General features: G+C 40.4%; 1 protein-coding gene and 1 long non-coding RNA gene across 11 annotated transcripts in view; one reads left to right on the top strand and one right to left on the bottom strand.

The window, feature by feature from the left end:
• LOC138356890 (uncharacterized) overlaps nt 1-21932 on the bottom strand; it is a 160057-nt gene that overhangs the window by 115895 nt on the left and 22230 nt on the right. The gene's annotated exons all lie outside the window — the stretch shown is intronic.
• Nucleotides 1422-21002, top strand: LOC123771733 (neuralized-like protein 2). Of its 10 annotated transcripts, none has more exons than XR_011224677.1 (9): nt 1422-1572; nt 4092-4206; nt 4926-5119; nt 5507-6024; nt 6541-6685; nt 7931-8071; nt 9123-12232; nt 20108-20192; nt 20657-21002. XR_011224677.1 is itself a non-coding variant. In XM_045764453.2 (7 exons), exons 1-6 carry the CDS (start codon nt 1527-1529, stop codon nt 8044-8046), a joined length of 1134 nt encoding a protein of 377 aa, XP_045620409.1. In that variant the 5' UTR covers nt 1422-1526; the 3' UTR covers nt 8047-8071; nt 9123-16661. The 10 variants fall into 10 exon arrangements, 2 of the variants coding, with proteins under 2 accessions (XP_045620409.1, XP_069169355.1); XR_011224680.1 differs by lacking the exons at nt 20108-20192; nt 20657-21002 and having other exon boundaries at nt 9123-9416; nt 11413-11537; nt 12087-16661; XR_011224676.1 differs by lacking the exon at nt 20108-20192.

Here is a 21932-nt window from a genome sequence, read left to right as displayed (position 1 = left end):
CAGAGTACTCCATTTGGTCACCACTTGGTCCGGGAGACATCTCTCGTCACGCAGGGTGCATTTGCACCTGCACAGACCTCCATTATCATCTTTTGATACTGGTAATGACTCAAAAGGGCCACCACTTACGGGCTATTCATGCCCGTGCCACCTCTTGGGTGGCTTAATCTTCATCAATCAGCAATCATAACAAAGTAACCCACGAAAGGAGGATGCAACAGTAAGCCGACAGTGAATCTGTACGTTGATAATGCAGTCGTAGCCGGCAACCTTCATTTTTATTATGGACGAAAAGGCTAGGTGGCCGGAAGGAAAAGATTGCAATTAAGAAGTCATCTTGGATATACGTTCCTTTGAAGATCCGGAATGGAAACAATATAGCCGAGCAGCGAAGTTATTGCAGAATTTGCAGCACAAGTAAGGGACATCATCTGCACCACTATCGTAGAGATTGTGCCCATTTAAGAGATATTAGGAACATTGTATGTACTAGCTCTATTTATAAATCCATTAACTTTTGTATCTTACCTTGTATGTATGTACCTTACCTGAATAAAAAAATGTATTTATTTATTTATTTAAATTTATGAGTACACTATGAATTACGTTGAGTTAGGAAAGAAAGCACTTTTTGTCATATAAGTAATGTCCTCACAAGGTTTTTATCATTTTGCGCCCGCAAGATAACGCAAACTTGAAGATTGTACGATGTTAATCCCTTGTTTAACAGCCTCTTCACTTGAGACTGGACAGTAGAATAGACGGTCTCGCTTCATACAGGTCGGCGTTCAATCCCCGACCGTCCAAGTGGTTGGGCACTATTCCTCCCCCCCCCCGTCCTATCTCGAATCTTTCTCCTGATCCCCTCCTAGTGCTATACAGTTGTAATGGCTCGGCGCTTTCTCCAAGTTACAGCCCCCGCTCCTGTGCCAGATTAGTCCACTACGGGCTCGCCATAGCCCGTGCTACTTTTGGAACTGTTTGTTCTCAGTAGCTGAATCTTATAAACAACAATGCTTTCTCCTAATAATTCCCTTCACTTGAGACAGTTAAGTCTCAAATTCTTGTTAAAACAAGAATGCAACAACTCTTGTATATATCTCAAAAAGTTCCAGCTGCGTCTGGGTAAAAATAACAGGATACCTTGAGGATGAACAATCCTGCAGCGGGATTTCTTCCTATCGGGGAGTGTTGCACATACTGCTGTGTTCAGTCATAGGATGAATGAGGCTGTCCAATTAACTAGTCTTCCATGGCCAAGTAAATTTAATCCAGCTACAAGCCATCGTGGACCAGCTGCAGCCACCGTGGACCAGCTGCAGGCCACCGCGGACCAGCTGCAGGCAGGCCACCATGAACCAGCTACAGGCCACCATGAACCAGCTACAGGCCAATATGAACCAGCTACAGGCCACCATGAGCCAGCTGCAGGCCACCATGAGCCAGCTGAAGCAAGGAGCCGCCAGCCGTGGCTCACTTGTCAGCGCGGGCGCCTTCCTTACCACAACAACAGTGGCAGAAGGAGGATGGCCTGCGGGAGGGAGCCGCTGCCCACGCCACCGCTCTCTTCAGGTACTATGGCCCTTCCCCCTCCTGTTCCCTGGCCACTTATGGCCCGGGGAGGTGGCTGGAGAGTCCAGTAAGGGAGGGGTCGCCCAGCCCTGGACCACAGATGGCCCGCCTGGCCACTTCCTCGTGGGATAGACAGACAATTCAGCTGTGGAGTGGGATGACTCGTGTATGTGTAGGGTTTGTAAGGGCCATGTCGTAGGTCAGGTCTTAGAGGGAGGGGATTATGGAATTGGGGTCGTGTTGAGGACCATGGTAAGGGCCATGATGTTGGTCTTGTGGTAGGTTATGTTGTAGGTCGTGTCATGTTATGTTAAGGGTCATAATGGTAGGGGGTTAGTCTTGTGGGCCTTGTTGACGTTATGGTCATGCTGTCAGCAGTTGGTGCCAGTCCTGACCACACTAGGAGGAGGGTTCTCAGTCCTGACCACACTAGGAGGAGGGTTCTCAGTCCTGACCACACTAGGAGGGGGGTCTCAGTCCTGACCACACTAGGAGGGGGGTCTCAGTCCTGACCACACTAGGAGGGGGGTCTCAGTCCTGACCACACTAGGAGGAGGGTTCTCAGTCCTGACCACACTAGGAGGGGGGGTCTCAGTCCTAACCACACTAGGAGGAGGGTTCTCAGTCCTGACCACACTAGGAGGGGGGTCTCAGTCCTGACCACACTAGGAGGAGGGTTCTCAGTCCTGACCACACTAGGAGGGGGTCTCAGTCCTAACCACACTAGGAGGGGGGTCTCAGTCCTGACCACACTAGGAGGGGGGTCTCAGTCCTGACCACACTAGGAGGAGGGTTCTCAGTCCTGACCACATTAGGGGAGTCTCAGTCTTTACTACATTAAGGGGGTGGGGGTGGTCTCAGTCCTGCCCACACTAGGGGGGTCTCAGTCCTGACCACACTAGGAGGGGGTCTCAGTCCTGACCACACTAGGAGGGGGGTCTCAGTCCTGACCACATTAGGGGGGGTCTCAGTCCTGACCACATTAGGGGAGTCTCAGTCCTGCCCACACTAGGGGGGTGGGGGTCTCAATAGTACAGTGAGTACATACTTGACTGAAAACTAAGGGTCCCAGTTTCGATCCCTGGGTGGGACGAGGGGTTGAGCACGTTTCTTTTCACCTAATACCCCTATTCACATAGCAGTAAATGGGTATTCAAGCATTCGCACAATTGTTGAGGTTATATCCTGGGGAAGGTCAGTAGTTCATTCTTGAGGGGTTGGGGGGGAGGGACCTTTATACTACACTAAAATATACATTTTACGCAGGCTTTCTGACCCCAACAGATTGAATCGTTAGTACCTGCACTGATTGTACTCCTACATGTGTGTCTGCATAGGTGTTAAGAATCAATACATATCAATTGGAAGTTACAGTCCCCGTGGTAATTACCTAAGTGTAATTACCTAAGTGTAGTTACAGGATGAGAGCTACGCTCGTGGTGTCCCGTCTTCCCAGCACTCTTTGTCATATAACGCTTTGAAACTACTGACGGTCTTGGCCTCCACCACCTTCACCACTTGGTGTAGTGGTTAAGATGCTCGTCTGGCGTTTTGGGAGCATTTTGTCCTGGGTTCGTAACCTGGCCGGGGAGGATTTACTGGGCGTCAATCCTTAACTGTAGCTTCTGTTTACCCAACAGTAAAATGGGTACCTGGTTGTTAAACGATTTGGCGGGGTCGTATTCCAGAGAATATTAGGATTAAGGACCTGCCCGAAACACTATGCATGCTAGTGGCTGTACAAGAATGTAAGAACTCTTGTAGATATAAGTAAATAAATAAATAAAATAAAATTTGTGCCAGATGCTCGCTGCATTTTGTTACAAATTTGGAATTAATGTTTGCAGTTTAATCAGGCTAGCTCTCTTTATATGAAAATGTGGACCATTTTGGATGACATTCAGTGCATTTTGAAACATTAGTTGACACCTTTTGATTTTTGAACCCTTTCTTTACCTATAGGATCAAATGAAGAGTAACACACAATCCAGACACACACATGAAAAGTAACATTCGTGAACTTTATTGATGCTAAACTTATCATCAAAGACAACGCCACCCCTCGTCTCACCACCTTGTAAAAATTAATGTCTGCTAACAGACATTGCATCTGTTAGATATGTTAATTTGATGGGCCTACACCCAAGATGTCACCTACAATGTAGTTTTTCTCAACTTGGGTCACTAAGAGTGAACTCGGTAATGTGATATATCCGAGAAAATACAAAAATAGTGAAGGCGTGTGATTTGATTTTAACTTTGGTGTTTACATCACTTTTACCCTTTTTTGTTTTTTCTTTTTGCTTCAACAATGTTCTTTCATAGTAAATTTAATGCTTGCTTTATTATAAATGTCAGGTCATACATGTTGCATATTCGGTATTATATGGTGTGTAGACTGTAGAGTAAAGCACTGTTCTGTACAGTATTTCATCATGAGTTTACTAATGATCAGTTATGCTGTACTGTATATCCTTACTGGTTTAAGTACATGTACAATTTTTGTGTGCCCCTTACAGATGGCTTTGTGACAGCAGCGACAATGATGGGTGAAGGCTTCCAGGATTTAACTCGCTTCCACCCCAATCATGGCGTCAACGTCATGCTCTACGATGAAAACACCGTTGCGTATAGGTAAGGAGTTTGGTCATTATTATCATGTCTTATGTCTTGTCATTTCTGTCCTGGACCCCTCGATGGCTCCTTTAATCTCAAGAAAGTAATTTGAGCATTTTGGATGTCGGTTCGTGGGGGGGGGGGGGGAACCTTTCCCCCCCCTTGTCGGCTAAGTTAGAGAATTTGAACCTTAAATTCTCTGAACTGGTGATACAGCACTACACTATGAACCCTTGCTAACCAGTTTAAAATATGTTTACAGACAGATAAAATATATATATATACACTGTACTGTACAGTGTATGTAATTATATATGATTTATAATTATGAAAAAAAAATGTTAGCACATGATTAAAAACCATGTGATTTGGATGGTTATAGTGTGTGTGTAGAACAATTAAATTTTAGTTCCCAGTGTTTTGCAACATTCTTTGTTTTTTCTGGTCTCTCCAAATTCTGTCTTTTTTCCAAGATTTGCCATCTCTCCAGATCCACAGTGTCTGGCATCTTTCAAAATTTATTGCAACTTTACAGTGCTTCAACATTCATGATGGCATTATTAGTGTTATTCATATTTCATATGTATACCTGCTGCATAGGTGGCAGTTTCTCTCCTGTATCAACCTAGCCTGGCTTTGCGCCCTGGAGAGGCCACTCCAGACCGACAACCAGAGTGCAACTCCATAGTCTCCTGAGACTGATGGATGCCTACTCCTACTACGTATTTCATTTCCAGAAAAGCCAGTTTTGCCAATGCGGTGACGATTAGTGAACGCCCCTTGATGCCTGAGGAGATCTTCTTGGTAGAAATAGAGAAGACCGAGCCGGGCTGGACAGGCCACATGAGGTTGGGTCTGACACAGCTTGACCCAGCAAATCTGGCATTGCCGGAACTGCCTCCATACTCCCTACCCGACATGACCAATATGGGTAAGATGCTTATTAATGTTTTGACCATTATTGGGTTTTAAAATTCTTTTCCTCGCCAGGACCCATCCCCCACGGCCACCTGCTCTCATCCCCCACTGCCATCCCCCCACTGCCACCCACTCCCATCCCCACTTCAACCACTCCATCCCCACTTCAACCCACTCCCATCCCCCACTTCAACCCACTCCCATCCCCCACTTCCACCCACCACTATCTACCACTGTCACCCACCACCACTCTTCTATCCTTCAGTATCACTCGCTACCACCTTGCACTTATGTAACCTCCCCTGTAATCTTTGCACCTATTATGCAATATTAAACCATCTTATGTGTATTTGCACTTTGAGGAGTACAATTGAATCACTCCTAGTTTTATTTTTTTCAGGTAACTCGTGGATATGTGCCATCACAAAAAGTCATAATCGTGTTCAGCCAGATGCAGAGGGGGAGGCTGAAGGTGATGAGGCACCGGTGGATGTACAAGGAACAGAGGCACCGGCGGACGTACAAGGAACAGATGGCACAGACGAGCAGAGGGAAGACGTCCAGAGGCCCGAGGTTATGGAAGAGGGCGTAAGAATGGGAACAGAAAACTCGCACATGCAGGAGAGAAGAGCTGCTGATGTGGGTGGAGGTGATGGAGCCAATGGTGATGCCCTCGAGGTGTTGAGGATACATAACAACAGATGTAAAGGTGCCATGAGCAGCGGAGGGCCTCGAGGGCTCGATTCTATAGTCGTCGGCAACCACCTGCAAACGTCTCGTGGGTTGGTGCCATGGTCGTCCTTGAAGCCCACACCTTATGTCTTCACTGATTCTTCGGGTAGAAAAATAACTCTTAAGAGAGACAATATTTTGCCAACAGATGAGGGCAGTAGGATTGGCATCATCTATTTACCGAGGGTAAGTATTTGGATAAATTATTTTTTTATTAAGGGTTTAATTACTGTACATTACTGTACATGCAAAATTTATTTTTTGATATGAAAAGACGGGGTTAAGTACTGTATATGTGAAAAAAAGATGCTTCCATAAGGGAAGTTTGTGACACATGCCAGTCATTGGGTATGAAGAATGTCCACTTTGGCTTCAGACGTTGTTCCTAAAAACTATAGTACGTAATTTTGCATGGAACAGCCTTCACGATTCATTTTATGCACTTGGTCTCTTGTTGCAAAATTAAAGGTCTATGATTGGCTGCCAGAAAGCAATTGCCTGCAGTGTACAATTAGCACTAAAAGAGTTGGTGTCTGTAGAGTATCATTCAATGAATTGTGTAATTCTGCTTTATCCTATGTCTTTTTGTATGTGTATAATTGTTTTTCTTATCATTGTTTGAAATGAAATAATGTAATCATAAAATATATACTTTGTGTTCATAATGAAAAGTCTTTTGTACAGTTTATTTATATTTTACAGGGAAATTTGGCTGAAATGCACTATATTATCAATGGGGAAGATCAAGGAGCATTTACCAAAAAGCTGCCATACAGAGAGGCTCCTCTGTATGTTGTCGTTGATGTATACGGCACCACAAAGCAAGTTAGGATAATTCAGCTCTATGGTGTGTATTTGCTACACACCCATATGTGGTGCATATAAAAGCACAGTATAGCTTAAACTTTATAGTGTGCATAATGCTAGAATCCTGCTGTGTACAAATATACACTTTTCCATTTTCTTGGTGTGGGGGTCATATTAGCCAGAGAGAAAAGGAGAATAATATACAGTACCTTTTTTGCTGTGCATAAAGCTATCATTTGGCTGTACGGCATGTATCATCGTGCCATTGGTGTGCATAATGATATAGTTCAGTTCTGCTGTGTGTGTGTGTAACAATTGATCAGCTGTTTGGGATCCTATACTGTAGTGGTCAGTGAAGTCAGTTTAAGAATGAATGGTCCCAAGTTGATTTTTTCTGGCAGAACAGACGTTTGGCCCAAGTTTCCTTTCATCTAATGCCGAAATGTGTGAGTGAGTGGCTTTGCATGAATACTTTATACCCAAGAATATAATATTTGCAAATGTGTATACTTTCACAACCAACTGTACCTTCTTGTTTATAAATAAAAAAAATATACGGTATTTACCTAGAGGTAAATAGGTAGTACCTGGGAATTAGGCAGCAGTTTAGGCTTGCATTCTGGAAGATGCAACCTAGCCTAGGGGGATCTTGATAATTTACTTGTATTTACCCGAGAGCCACTCTTTCTAGTGATCTCGATGAGCACAGGATGCCGGTGGCTTGTTGAAGGTTATCCACCCCCTTTCTCCTTATGATTTCATCAAGCTGGATTTTGATATTCAGTAGCATTTTGCTATTTATGGCTTTGGTGGGTAGGGGGTTCCATGGTTTTATAACTATGGGTTAAAAAGCATCTCCCATTTTCCATCCTGCATTGTGACTTGTTGAGCTTGAAAACGTTGCTTTGTCCCTGACAGTGGTGAACTGTAATTAGATTATTCAGCTGCTTAGTGTATATACTGTAATTCAGCTATTGTGTATAATGGGCTAGTTAATCTGAATGGTACATATAATGGAAGATATATTGGCACTATGGTATGTATAAATGGATAGCTCAGATGTATGGTCTGTATATTGGGATAGTTCAGATGTATGGTGTGTACATCAGTGAATGGAGAAGCCAAAACTTTGCATGAAAAGATATTTTAAAATGCAAATTTTGAACTAAATTTGTTTCAATTTCACATGTGTAATAATGGCAATATTTGTATGTAAAACATTAAGTAGAATGAAACTTTAATCCTCAATTTTGAATGTAATTCCCATTAACTGCTTGCATTACAGTGAAATCCCTGAAGAATGCGTGTCGGGAGACCATCCTCAAGCACATTGCTCAGCATGGCGTGAATGCTCTACCTCTTCCACGGAAACTGAAGGACTACCTTCTCTTTGAGAGCTGAGGTGTTGCGTGTTGCTGCCGACTTGGTAATGCCCTGCATATATTTTTGTCCCATTATTAGTACCTATTTTTTGTTATCTTAGTATTTTACACTATGCTTTCTGGTTGTGGGTGAAGTGCTAGTTTGTGTGAACAGGGCCTTAGTAAAGTAGGGTTTAAAGGTGAAAGAAATACCCAATATATGCATAAAAATATTTAAACCCATTTTTTTTTAGGGTTTTGAAGAAAACCATCTGAAAATTTGGTTTTTAATATATTTATACATATATTGGGTTTTCCTTTGCCTTCATTCAAGCACTGGCATTTATAGTAAGTTTCTTCAAAGTAGGGTTTCCTCTACCTTCCTTTGTACAGTGACATTATCATAACCATTGGGTTTGAGATTGTAAACAATTGATGTAGAAATAATGGAAGTATAAATTTAGATGGTGAGCAAGTCGAGCAGCTCTACCTCAGGACAGTGCCACTGATGCATCCTCTTGAAAGGAGGACCAGTAGGATGAGTACTACCATGGTTTCTGTGTGGTACTTCTTAGTAGCACATAGAATTGCCAAGACTTGTACACTTGTGCTAATTTTGTAGTCTTGTGTGTAAACAGACCTTCTTCTTGGAATACCTGTCCTTTAATGCAGAGAATTGATTGGAGGTCACAAATGTTATGTAGACTACCTCACAATCTTCCTAAGCATGTCATAACATTCATTCTTCATAACATTCAAAGTGAATACTTTCTTAAGGTCTTCTGTCTTGTCTACTTGTCTTCTGCTTCCTACTTGGGTGACACGTTCACTTGTCAATCTTAAGCTTCTCATACAATGTCCACCTCTGTTCCAAGGGCACATTATACAGTTACACCAAATATCTTAACACTTACCTCCATTGTGAAATTAATTAAAAATAAAATCCCCCATGCACTCTCACACTTAGAGACCTTCAAGCCACTAAGTTACATTGTGGACCAGAGGTGAACATCCTTCCAAGATGCATGCCTGACCTGTGCTCTCCTCCTGTGATATTCCTTTTCAGTCCTAGATAATATCCAAAGTGAATTATATATGTTGTTTCCTGGATTTCAGGTTCTTGTCACCCCCAGGATGTTGACAACGGAGAAGATGCTGGTGTACAGTGGCTGTGACTATAAAGGTACACTTGTGGTACCTGGTACTATAAGGGTACGATTGTGGTACCTGGGACTATAAGGGTACGATTGTGGTACCTGGGACGATAAGGGTACGAGTGTGGTACCTAGGACTATGTATAAGGGTACGATTGTGGTACCTAGGACTATGTATAAGGGTACGTTTGAAGTACCCAAGAGAGATTTGTTGTGCCCTGGCTCTACCCTCCAGCCTCCTTCCATGCTGATGCAAGTATGTCAATGTGTGTGAAAGAAGTCTGAAACTTTAAAATTATGATAGGATCAGGGAGGACACGTTAATTAGTGTGAAGACGAGTAAAAGTTGTATATATATATTTGTACGTATAATATATAAATATATTATATACAGTATATAAATATATATATACAGTATTATAAATATACAATATATATAAATGTACAATATATAAAAATATACATTATTCAGTATATATATATATTCACATTATATATATAAATTATTTTTTGTCCTTGATGCATGAGCTTTTTCTGACTGTTAACCAGAAAAGTAGATCTTGATTGTGACTAATTTGATATTGGTCTTTAATGGTATATTTTTTGTGATATAGTGTGAAAAGTATTGTTTGCAGTTATAAGTGAATCGCATGTCGGCTGTGGTTATAAGCATCTCGAAAAATGGGCACGACGCCAACGTTTTGTGTTGATTCGGAAACAAATAAAAGAGCCGTGGGGGTTACTGGACGCTCTCCATGGCACAGAGAGATTAGTGGCGCGGCGGGAGTGTTGTTTGGATTGTGCCGTATTATCTGTGATATAGTGTGTGCTCGTGCTCAACATCAGAGTTTGAGGTTTTAATGCGTGTTGTGAAAGTCTGGATTTCTGTTTTGCGAAAGTGAACACGAGAAGCGGTAGTTATTAGCTGGTAAGAACAGTTTGAGGTAGCAGTTGTTAACTGGTGTGAACAGGGAATAAGTTAACAGATGTTAACTGGTGTAAACAGTAAATTAGGAAACAGATGTTAACTTGTGTAAATGGAAAGAAAAAAAAGAGTAAAATCTGTGCAGTATTTATGGAGGCTTGCAATCAAAGAATTGAGATGTTCAAAGTTGGGCAGCTTGTGTGTGTGTGCGTGACTCCTATTTTGCAAACCAATTAAGACATTTTGAAAAGCAGGAATTCTATGTAAATAGCATTGTTAATAAATTTTGTGTTGTAATTAATTCATAGTGTGCATCATTGTCTTGCCGTGACGCAGCAACAGAGCCGAGATTACTGTCGTGTGTGGGAACAGGATGGGAGAGCGTTGCTCTTGGGTAACTCTCTACTAACGAGAGAGTTGCCCTTGCATATAAATGGCAGCAAACTAACATACAGTTGAGTGCAGATAACTGTGTGCTCTCTCACACAGATGCTTGTGTAGATAAATTTGTACATAACGCCAAATTGCAACATTTATTTGTACATATGAACAGAAACACAGTTTAAAATTGCATGCAACAGGCAAGTTGGAATATCTGGTTTTGAGAGGTCACTCTCCTAATATCGTGTGATCCGAGTTATACTTAATTGGCTTGTGTGTGGGGCACAAGTGTGATGTTCCCTGAACTGGAGCATCTGGAGGCTGCTGTTCCCTGAACTGGAGCATCTGGAGGCTGCTGTTCCCTGAACTGGAGCATCTGGAGGCTGCTGTTCCCTGAACTGGAGCATCTGGAGGCTGCTGTTCCCTGAACTGGAGCATCTGGAGGCTGCTGTTCCCTGAACTAGAGCATCTGGATGTTACTGTTCCCTGAACTTTAACCACTGCAGTGCAGTGCCAAGCGATGCTTTCATTTCATCATTAGAATTAAAATGTATTTGCAGGATCGCGATTACTTTCACATTTCTCAAAAAAATTTCCGTTTAATTCTTTTGATAAATTGACTGGAATTGCTTTCTTTTCTTACCCTGTGTTTTCCGACTTGTTTAGTGCATTGGCACTGTGTGCCGGGATTCTCGGCCGGAGCGATCACCTGTCAACTAGTCTGCCTTATTGTAAATTTGTAGAACAATTGTTATAAACATGGCACTATATGGAGAATATTGATTCTTAGGGCACTGTAAAATACTTTTTTTTTTTTTTTAAACTGTGCTTGAATTTCAATGTAAACCACTTATTATAGGCTATACAGTACTATCAACACAAGCAAATAATCTCATTCTAAAGAAGTACCCTATTTTCCTTTAAGTTTTTCTCTGTTAATTTTCAGTGTGTCTTTATGGTGTGCTGTTCCTCATATTCCTAGTAGGGTGTAGTGTTATTCCCGAGAGGCGCATTTGTTATTGATGTCGCGTGAAAATGGCTGCATACAAACAGAAATCTGGAATCAGCTAAGTATGAAAATATTGCTCTGAAAATTTCAAAGTTTACAGTACAGTATATGTAAAGTTAGTCTCTGGATTAACACACAGGGCTGAGATTTATCAAGCATTTACACAACTACTTACAAAACATGTATATCTCTCCTTAACCCACCCCCCCCCCCCCTCCCCCCCTGTTTGAATATATGAAAAAAAAATTGTCAAGTTTTGAGCTTCAACACTTCACAAATTAAGGTTATTATTGTTATAAACAACCTTGTAGTACTTTAGAGCTCATAAACTATGTAATGAATGTAAACTAAGCCGTCTTTGATTAAGGAAAGTGGTTGTGTAAATTCCTTTGTAAAATAAGCAAGTAAATTAAGGAAAGTGGTTTGGTAAGTGGTTGCATAAATGCTTGATGAGTCTTGGTCCTGATTGGGCATTTCAACAATTTATACATACTGTGTAGTACAGTATTCACATACAGGTTCACATTTATCTCTGATGTTCTTGAATCTCTGCATGTCCTATTCCTGTGAATTTTCCGGATTACCCCTGAACCACTACATCCTATTGGCAGAGTGAGCGAGCTCGTAAATATTGATGTTGGCAGATGAAGCAGAGTTAATGAGGAGAATAAGAACTGAAGAGAATTGTAGGGTGCTCCAAGAAGGTCTCAATAAACTTCAGGAGTGGGCAGAAAATGGCTGCTGGAATTTAATCCAAGTAAGTGTAAAGTTATGAAAATGGATAAGGGAGATAGGAGCCCTGTGTGTAACTATGCCATAAGGGGAATGCAATTACAAGACACGGTATGAGAAAAAGACCTGGAAGTAGACGTAATACCAACACCTGGCAGCAAAAGTTCACGTGAGCAGGGTAATGCTAGCAGCATATGGGAAGTTAGCAAACAAGAATATTTTTGAAGAATCTACAGGCCATGCACACTATGTGAGACCATTACTTTATTGTACAGCACCAGCATGGAACCCCCTCACCTTGTGAAGCACAAAAAAGTTTTAGAAAGTTCAGAGGTTTGCCACTAGATTAATACCAGAATTGAGAGGTCTCGGCTATGAGGATAGGTAGAGCAAACTCGTCCCCTCACAACCTAAGAGGAGATAAGAGGTGGGATATGATCACTATATAAAAGATTTTGAGAATAAACAAAGTGAACAAAGGAAGCCTAATTAAATTAAAAGGGGTAGGCCAAGGAGACATCAATGCAAGCTGTGTACACAATTGAGTCATAGAGATGCAAGGAAGTTCTCGTTCCCTGTATGAGTGATTGGCATGTGGAATGCATTGCAGGAAGAGGTTTTTGAAGCCAATTCCATCCACAACTTTAACAACAAATATAACAATGTTAATGTTGAGAGGTAGAACACCAGGTTCATTTGTTCACCAGGTACAAATGGCTAGGAGGTTGGGCATGAAGATCTAGCTCTTGTTCCCCTATAGCCTCTGTTAAGTCTACGCTGTTGTTGACGGTGGTCTGTGCTTGTTCCACATTGTTGTTTGTAGGGATCTGTGCTAGGTCTACACTGTTGGCAGAGTTCCCTGCTTGGCCTAGTCTCGTATCTTCAGCAAATACAAGATAGTCTTGTACTTCTGCAGAGTTCCACGCATTGGCCTGTTGGGGTTGGCTTCAGCGATCTGACTGGAGCTGTTTCTAACAGTGCTGTTCATGGTTGTCCCATCTCTTGGAAACAAATTCCTTCTTTGATTTCTACACAGTCATTTATAACACAATTGCAACCATTGAAAGGGTAAATGGTTAGCTGTCTGCAACCATTGTAGGGGTAAATGGTTAGCTATTTCGAATGACAAATTGCATACCATTAAGTGTGATTTATTCCTGTAACCGCCTTCCAGAAATCAGGGAAACATCTCTGATTTATTAACCTCCTTGTAGGATGTTCTGATTTTCAGAATCTGAAAGTTTTGTTTTTTTTTACTTTCCTTCAGTCATATGTCCCTTGACAATCCTCGGTGAATTCGATTCTTTTAACATGTCTTGTATACCATATAGCCTTCCACAGACTTTATTTTGATAATTACTTGCCCGAGTCTTGAGTATTGTTAGAAATCCCATACTGACTCATGAATCAATCTGAAATAAGTCTTGTTTTGAATTCGGTGTTTCTGTTAACCTTAGATTTTTGTTCTGTATTTTCTCATACCATTTTTTTGTTTTAGTATCTTGAAAATGTGTATATTGCAGTGAAACAAAATACCCATGTTAGTCAAAGTATGGTTGTTATTGAAACGTGTAATGACTTCAATCTTATATCTTGAGGGGGTAGTCTTATTGTATGGCCTTAAAAATATAAGACACTTGTGTACAATCATAAAACTGAGCTACTTTTCATTATCAGGTATTGTAGTCCTACCTGTTGAAAATTGCAGGGATCAATGTCCCTGTAGCCTGGTGTCTGACTAGGCCTCCTGGTTGCTGGTCTGCTCATTCAGGGGGTTTGATGCAGCTGCTTGCCACCTGATGTATGAGTCACAGCCTGGGTGATCAGGTATTCTTTGAAGGTACTTGAAGAATTCCCTTTTGAACACTGTAAAAGGTCGGCCAGTTGTGCCCTATATGTGTAGGGAAAGAGTAAACGTGCCTATTGCGCCTCTGCTTTTCAGTGGGGTTATTTGGCACATTCTGCCATGCCTTCTGACCTCATGTGGTCTTATTTTTCTCTGCTGATTTGGAACCAGTTCTTCTAATATTTTCTAAGTGTAAATTATTATATATCTCTCCTGCCTTTACTCTAGGGAATACAGATTTAACATATTTAGGGGTTCCAATAATTTAATGTTTTATCGACTTCACTCGATAAAACATTACTCGGTTTGTTTTATTTCCAAGGGTACCTTTGTACTTTAAATAATTCTGGGTCATTCTTTAGAAAAACACAGGAATTTTGTTGTCAACCAAAAGGAGACTGATTTTTCTCTTTGATCTTGATACTGGTTAAATGAGAAAAATGAAACACTAAAATGACATTGAAATACATTTGCATGTGATTAAAGTTAGCTTATTTATCACTATCTCTTGCAGAACCCCTCGTTACCTTGGGGTTCTGCAAAACCCCGGTTAAGAAATGGTGCTTTAGAGGTTGATAGACCTGAAGCTGAACACCAGACCAAACCCTCCTCAAGACCATGGCTTCATTATGACTCGATGAGTGACAATTTTAAGGTTTTCTAGCACCCTCGTTTAACAAGGGGAACAGTTAATCCTCATGCTGTATGCAATTGCATCCAAAGACTACTATGCTAGCTGTTGGTCAGTCAGATCATTGGGTCAGGCCAGTAACTACATGGGTGACCACAGTCACACTTATGGCTGGGATGACCTTGACAAACAGTCTTAGGCAGCATAAACATGCCATAAACAGCGATTCCCTCAGACTTAAAATTTTAGCCGTTCTTTAAACACAAGTATGTTCACTAAGATAGGTCATGTGAGCCTTGAGATGCGGGGGATATATCAGTCATATGTCTTGGAGGGCAAGTATACTGGGTTGTGTGTCTTGGAGATTGGGTATACCGAGATGTTCATCTGTACATTGTACAGTACAGTACAGTACAGTATTAACCAATCAGAGACCAGTGCCTGGAGGTGGTATCACCAACGCAAACCCTGCTGTTCATACCAGGTGGTCTGTCAGCATGTACTATAAGGTATAGAGGCAAGGCCTCAGTGCAAACCTATGTACAACAAAACCGTAAAAGAAGGTCTACATCAATACCAACAGGCATTAAAGCAATGATAAAGTGCACACAATCTTAGGATAATTGTTGGGTGTCCTGGAGGTGTTGTGGTATATCAAATCATATGTCCTGGAGGTTGGGTATACCTGGTCCTGTATGGCATTATATTTTGCACATGCACTTTTGTAATGAGAACATAAAAATGGAATTATGCTAGCTTAGTAGCAGAACTTTACATCCACGCCAAGCTAATCCTTGGTATCTGTCCAACACGCATGCCTTGTGACCGCTAGTGTAAATTGACTGTTTATAATTAAGAGCTTCAGAAAGTAATGTATTTGTGGTCACAGTGACCAGGATGGTCAAATTACTCTGGGAGTAGAGCAGATGTAGTTAAAGAAGTGTTTAGCCAGGCTCTGGCAGACAGGTAAATATTGAATTACTTTCATGATATTTTCCACAGTTATCTTGATGTAGTTCTTTGCAGAAAATGCTGTAGCTAATGTTTGGCTATGTAGCAGAATTTGTTGGACAACTTTAAATTGTGTACATTTACAACTAGTGGCAGCGGGCTGTTGTAAGCAACAGTCAGACAGAGCATGTTACTGTATTACAAGAACAAACCTGACTTGAGGCCGGGCTTGGAGAATAGAAGCCCTTGCAAAACAGACTACAGGTAAAACTCCAGATAATAGATTTGAAAAGTTGCATTTAGAAATTTCATTTTGTAGGAATCAAAATTCTTGATTATTGTAATGAGAAGTGGTAATTTGGGTAAAAGAAAGAAGCTTCAAGTAATAGTTTCTCTCTGGGTCATAGTGTATAATTCAGTGTACTAAATAGACTACAATGAAGCTGAAGAATTTGTGAAGCAATAGTACTGTTCATTTGGTGACTACAGTGATCAGTTTCAGAGATTTATGTGTATATATGATCAGATATTCTGATCAAGCAATTGGAGTTTACAAAATCCCGGTTACCGATCATATCTGCTGTAAGACCGTATGTAATGATCTTGGTTTTGTTTATATTTATCAGTGCAGTGTTGTCACTGGTGTTTTTGGAAACAAGTTATCTTAGTGGAGTTTTGCTATACTTTGACCATGAAAATGAGTTGTGTGCATTGTTGTGCGGGACTCATTTCAACGGTGTAAAAATTGGTGCTTACAATAAGTGTAAATGGTTCTTACAGCCTTTGAGGTTTACGTTAGAATACAGTACCAACATTGTTTTCAATTTTCAATTTTATTTTAATATTTCTTGCTAAGGTAGCACAGTAATGAGAGAGAATGTCTTAATAATTTTCTTTGCTTAGGAAGGTGCCAAATTTTGAGATTGTCAGGTGCTGGATATAAGGGTTGCTGCTGTTGCTGTTTGAGCATCTTGTAACACCAACTTTTCATCTGTATATTTATATAAACCTGTTAAAAAAATGAAAGGTTGTATTTTTTCTCGCTCGCCCCTTTGCATGAAAAGGTGTTAATGACTGAAGCAGATGTCTCATTGTTGCAAAGGTATAAATGGAGGAGGCATTCTCGAACCACCAAAAATTTGCACATACTGTACATACATTATGCATGTATGTGTGTGTGTACTCAAATAATTGTTTGTGGGGATTGAGCTTTAGCTCTTTGGGCCGGCCTCTCAACCATCAATCATCTGGTCTACAGATTCTAGAGCCTATTGAGGGGAAGGTTAATCTTTGGCCTGGGGGGGACCATAATGAGCCTAAGTACAGACTTTCTATCCCCAGCGATGGGTAACAATGAAACCTATTATAGTAATCTATCTGCAAAAAGTAATGTTTATCTGCTGCTATACAAAGTTATCTGGCCTCCAGATGCTTGAAGGCCAGGCTATCTTCAAACTTTGTATGGGTGGCTGGTCTTTATCCTGGTTGGTCATACAAAGGTCAAGATCAAGCCTCTTGGGTTCCACCCCTTCCCTTTGCGTAAACTGGCAAATGACACCAATTTCCAATATCGCTAAATACCCGACATTATCCATCCTTGTCAAGATTCTTCCAGCATATTATTTTCTACATAATGATTAAATGTTAGTTTGTCTTGCATAGTTTATTGCAAACAGTATTTTGCGAAAATGGTTACAGGGATAAAGGGGCAAGTGGTGAAGAGTGATGCAGGGTAGGTACGTTGAAGGACAAGGGGAAGGTTTTGATGGTTAGGGAGAATGGTGAGGAATAGGGAAGGTGCTAGTGGTGATATAGTTGTAGATGGAGGTACCTAGGTAATGGGTAACCTGGGTAGTGAAAATGATTATAGCAATGAAAACAGTATGTAGTGAAGATGACTACGGTAATGAGATTGGGCAAGTGTAGTTTATAGATGATTAGTGTAGGTGATGTAGTTAAGATGAGAATATTGTGTGTAGGGAAGATGGTTACATATGAGGATAAATGGTGTGTACTCGCTCACCTAGTTGTGTGCTTGTGGGGCTTGAGCTCTGGCTCTTGGGTCCTGCCTCTTGGCCATCGGTCTACTGGTGTATAGATTCCTGAGCTTCTCTAGCTCTATCATATCTACATTTGAAACTGTGTAATGAAGTTGTGGTGCCTGTTGCCTGAGCAATGGTGAGTATTTTCTCAAGTGAGGTTATATGTTACATTTTTAGAATTTAATGGTTTCTGATGCATTATTATTAATGAGTAGATAGACAAGTACTTCTGGTGAAATTTAAATGAAATAGTAGAATATTTTGCTCTTTTATAATGCATTTTTTATAACTTTTTATCAAACTCCAGTCTCCAGTCCAGTTAGCAGTCTCCGTGGTGTAGTGGTAAGACACTCGCCTGGCGTTCCGCGAGCGCTATGTCATGGGTTCGTATCCTGGCCGGGGAGGATTTACTGGGCGCAATTCCTTAACTGTAGCCTCTGTTTAACGCAACAGTAAAATGTGTACTTGGATGAAAAAACGATTCTTCGCGGCAGGGGATCGTATTCCAGGGACCATAGGATTAAGGACTTGCCCGAAACGCTACACGTACTAGTGGCTGTACAAGAATGTAACAACTCTTGTATATATCTCAAAAAAAAAAAAAAAAAAAAAAAAAAAAAAAAAAAAAAACTGTTCTTTAAGAATAATATGCTAAAAAAAATGGCTGATTAAGGATAATGGGTTAAAAAGCAATCAATTCTAATAATTCAATTTTATTCATTACTGTATATAAAGCCTGTTCTTGTTATAACCATAATTTTTGTGTTGTGTAGCCTTCCCCCTTCTTATATGACCTGCTTCCAACTGGATAGAGCAAAAGCACGGTTGATATAGGCCACGGCAACACTGCTTGGTCTGGTCAGGGTGCTCACCACTAACAGTAAGGCACTTTCCTTCGTTAGTTCCCTTAGCATAGACTTGACATGTGAACACCACCGTTGCAATAAGTCGGGAGTAACATCATGCATATCTGTAATCATTTTTTTTACCTGCAGTACATCCTTCACTTTTTGTCTGTTTAGTGTATTTTTTTTAGTCATCAAAATCTATTTACGTGGGTAAAAAGAAACCAATGTAAGTTTATATTTAGGAAATGCATTAAGAAGCATTTAAACACTTAACACCTTTATTTTGCTTACACTCAAATAATACATTTTACAGAGCATTAAATATTATATACGACAATTGACAGCACATGTTGCCTTAAGAGTAGCAGCGAGCAAGTGACAAGGTGTTAACAAGAACTTTTGGTAATTTGTTTATTATTTAGTATAGGGTACAGAATAATTGTACAAGTTCAACACAGTGTTCAGCAAGGGAAGTATACAGCATTCAAAATGCTGACCAGGAATACATATGCACTATTTAATATGCACAAAATCCTCAACGCTTTGCTTAACACACACACAGACACAGACACACACATACACACATATATACACAGTACACACACTGTAATCAAGTGGAGAGACAAGCGAAATGTTAAATTGTTCAGCATATACATGGTCTTCTAAATTACAAAGAAAAAATAAATTCATTAAAGGTACATGTTAAATGACCAAACTATGAGAGATGTTCATGACATGATACTTTGAACAATGTAGCCCAATGTGAGTAGAATTATGTTCATTCAGCAGGTGTGCTCACTAATTGAACCACTGTAGAATATAACTTGAATTCAGTGCTAAATATTCATCAAAGAACACTAGGGGAAATGGAAGCCTGATTTGTTTAAAGGAAACCATGCATAATTAACTTTATAGTCTTGTATATTTGTTGACCATCATCCATAATTGTTCATTTCTTATACTGTAGCAAAATTGTAATTTCCTCTCACTAGGAAGTAGATACAGTAGTGTCACTATTTACCATGGTGTTAACTTCGTTCAATAAACTATAAGTAGCAAAAGCGACATTTGCCCAGATGTTGTGATTGTTTTAACAAAAAATTCATTGTTTAGGAATAATTAATAACCAGAAAATGTAAGTTAAAGTATTTAATAAGAATTCATTAGTTAACTTGTCTTGAGTGTGTGACAGAGGGAGGATTGGGAAGGAGATCTTTTCTTGGCAGAATTTTTTTGGGTGCTTGCCACAGGTAAGAATGTTGGGGAGCGATGTAAGAATGCTTTGCTGTGCTGCCTACCTCTGGAGGCTAGCATCTTCACACCGGGCTTCTACGCTATTTTGTATGTCTCTTGTAGATTGCTTTTCTGTCATCAGTGCTTCTTTGTCATAGTGGATTAGCTTGTAGAATGTTAATTAATTGTTCTCTCATAGTGCTCTCATAGCTTTGGAGTCATTTCACCCTATACATCCTGTAATAATAGAAATCTAATAATGGCTGTTTTTAATATCTAGCAGATTTAAGTAGGTTGAGTTTTGCTGGGATTCGTCATATTTGTTCTAACCACATTGTCCCTCTTACAGCCGTACATATGTGTGTTGAATATCCTGATTTCCAGGACATTTTTGGTCGAAGGGGGAGTAGAAGAACTCCCGAAAAACTCTCCAGGTATGCTTATACAGTACCTTGCTTCCAACCTGTCCTTCATGGTGAGGTTGGAATGGTCAGGTCCCTCAATAGCGTCCTTTGTAAATCAGATTCCTTTGATATCATTCACCTTATGCGCTTTTGTTCTCGTACTGGCATCCTTAGTGATATTTAGCACCTTTTGAATATTTTGCCACTTTGATGGTGCTACATAGTCTTCCTGGCATGATGTCTTCTTTTGATAATTACTTTGTTTTGCAGTCTCGGTGATTTATTTGTTCGCTTGCATACTCCCTCCTCTTGTCTAGCCATGGAGTCCTCTCCATTTTCCCAGGGACCTACTACATTGTTTTTAAAGTTTGTTTGTGCCCCAACCCCCAAGTTTACCTAAATGCTCATTATCTGAGGTATGCCACTGTCACAACTGCCTTTTTTGCTATGTTCTGCTCAAAAACTTAACTCTCAAAACTCCCATCTCTCTGCAGGGTTTCTGGAAGTTGAACTACATACTATCTCCCTCTTCTGCTGAAGCCTTGGTGGTGCATCATCTTGGGCTGCCTATCTTCTCATCAACTCTTCTGGAAAAGGCTGCTGCTATTTGCTGCTGCCTCTCATGCTCTCTGGTTCTGCTGCTTTTTGATGCTGGCTCCAATAAGTTCAATATTTTCATTATAACATATTTTGCTCTTGAGATTTCTCAATGAGCAACCATGGAGTGTTGTTGTCAGAAATAGCAGGGTATCATTTCTCGGCAGCCCCTCGGCCACTTATCTATAAATCTATCAATTTTTGTATGTATGTACTTTACCTGAATAAACATTTTAATTTGAACTTTGATTTCTAACCTATCATGCACACACACACACATATTTATATATATATATATATTTATATATATATATATTTATATATATATATATTTATATATATATATATTTATATATATATATATTATATATATATATATATATATATATATATATATATATATATCTGCTATAGATAGCAGAATAGTCGTGATTGGTTCAATTATAATGAAAATTGTAGTTTTCAGGTCCCACATGGGTTGTGAAATTTACCTTCTATTGTCCATGCTATTATAATATTACAGATCAGCTATATCCTATTGAAGACTCGTAGTTTTGTTTTGAGAAATATTAGTTGTTCTTAGTAAATTATAATAAGCACTATAAATTATTACATAGAATAACAGTGCTTCACCAATCAATATTTTATACCATAGTTGGTGCTTTAAAAATCTTTAAAGAATGTTTTGTAGGAACACTAACAGAAAACTATGTTACGTTGGAATGTTTATGGGGTAAACTACTGCAAACAGCATGGTATGGTGTCTACTATACCAAATATTGGATGGGTATAGGGTCCAATACCACCTGTTAGGTGGGTAAGGGGTCCAATACCACCCGCAGGATGGGTATAGCGATCACATCCACCCACAGGATGGGTATGGGGATCACTTCCACCCACAGGAAGGGTATGGGGATCACTTCCACCCACAGGAAGGGTATGGGGTTTAATACCATCCACTGGATGTATATGGCGTCCACTACCACCCACAGGATGGGTATAGGGCTTCAACCACCCACAGAATAAGTATGGGGTCCAATAACACCCACTGGATGTGTATGGCGTCCATTGCCGCCCACAGGATGAGTATAGGGTCCAGTATCACCCACAGGATTAGTATATAGGGTCCACTGCCGCCCACAGGGTCGGTAGGGGGTCCACTGCCGCCCACAG

This window comes from Procambarus clarkii, chromosome 75, assembly GCF_040958095.1.
Source record: "Procambarus clarkii isolate CNS0578487 chromosome 75, FALCON_Pclarkii_2.0, whole genome shotgun sequence".
Classification (NCBI taxonomy): domain Eukaryota; kingdom Metazoa; phylum Arthropoda; class Malacostraca; order Decapoda; family Cambaridae; genus Procambarus; species Procambarus clarkii.
Note: the sequence above shows the minus strand (reverse complement) of the source record. Positions and strands in the feature narration are given on the sequence as shown.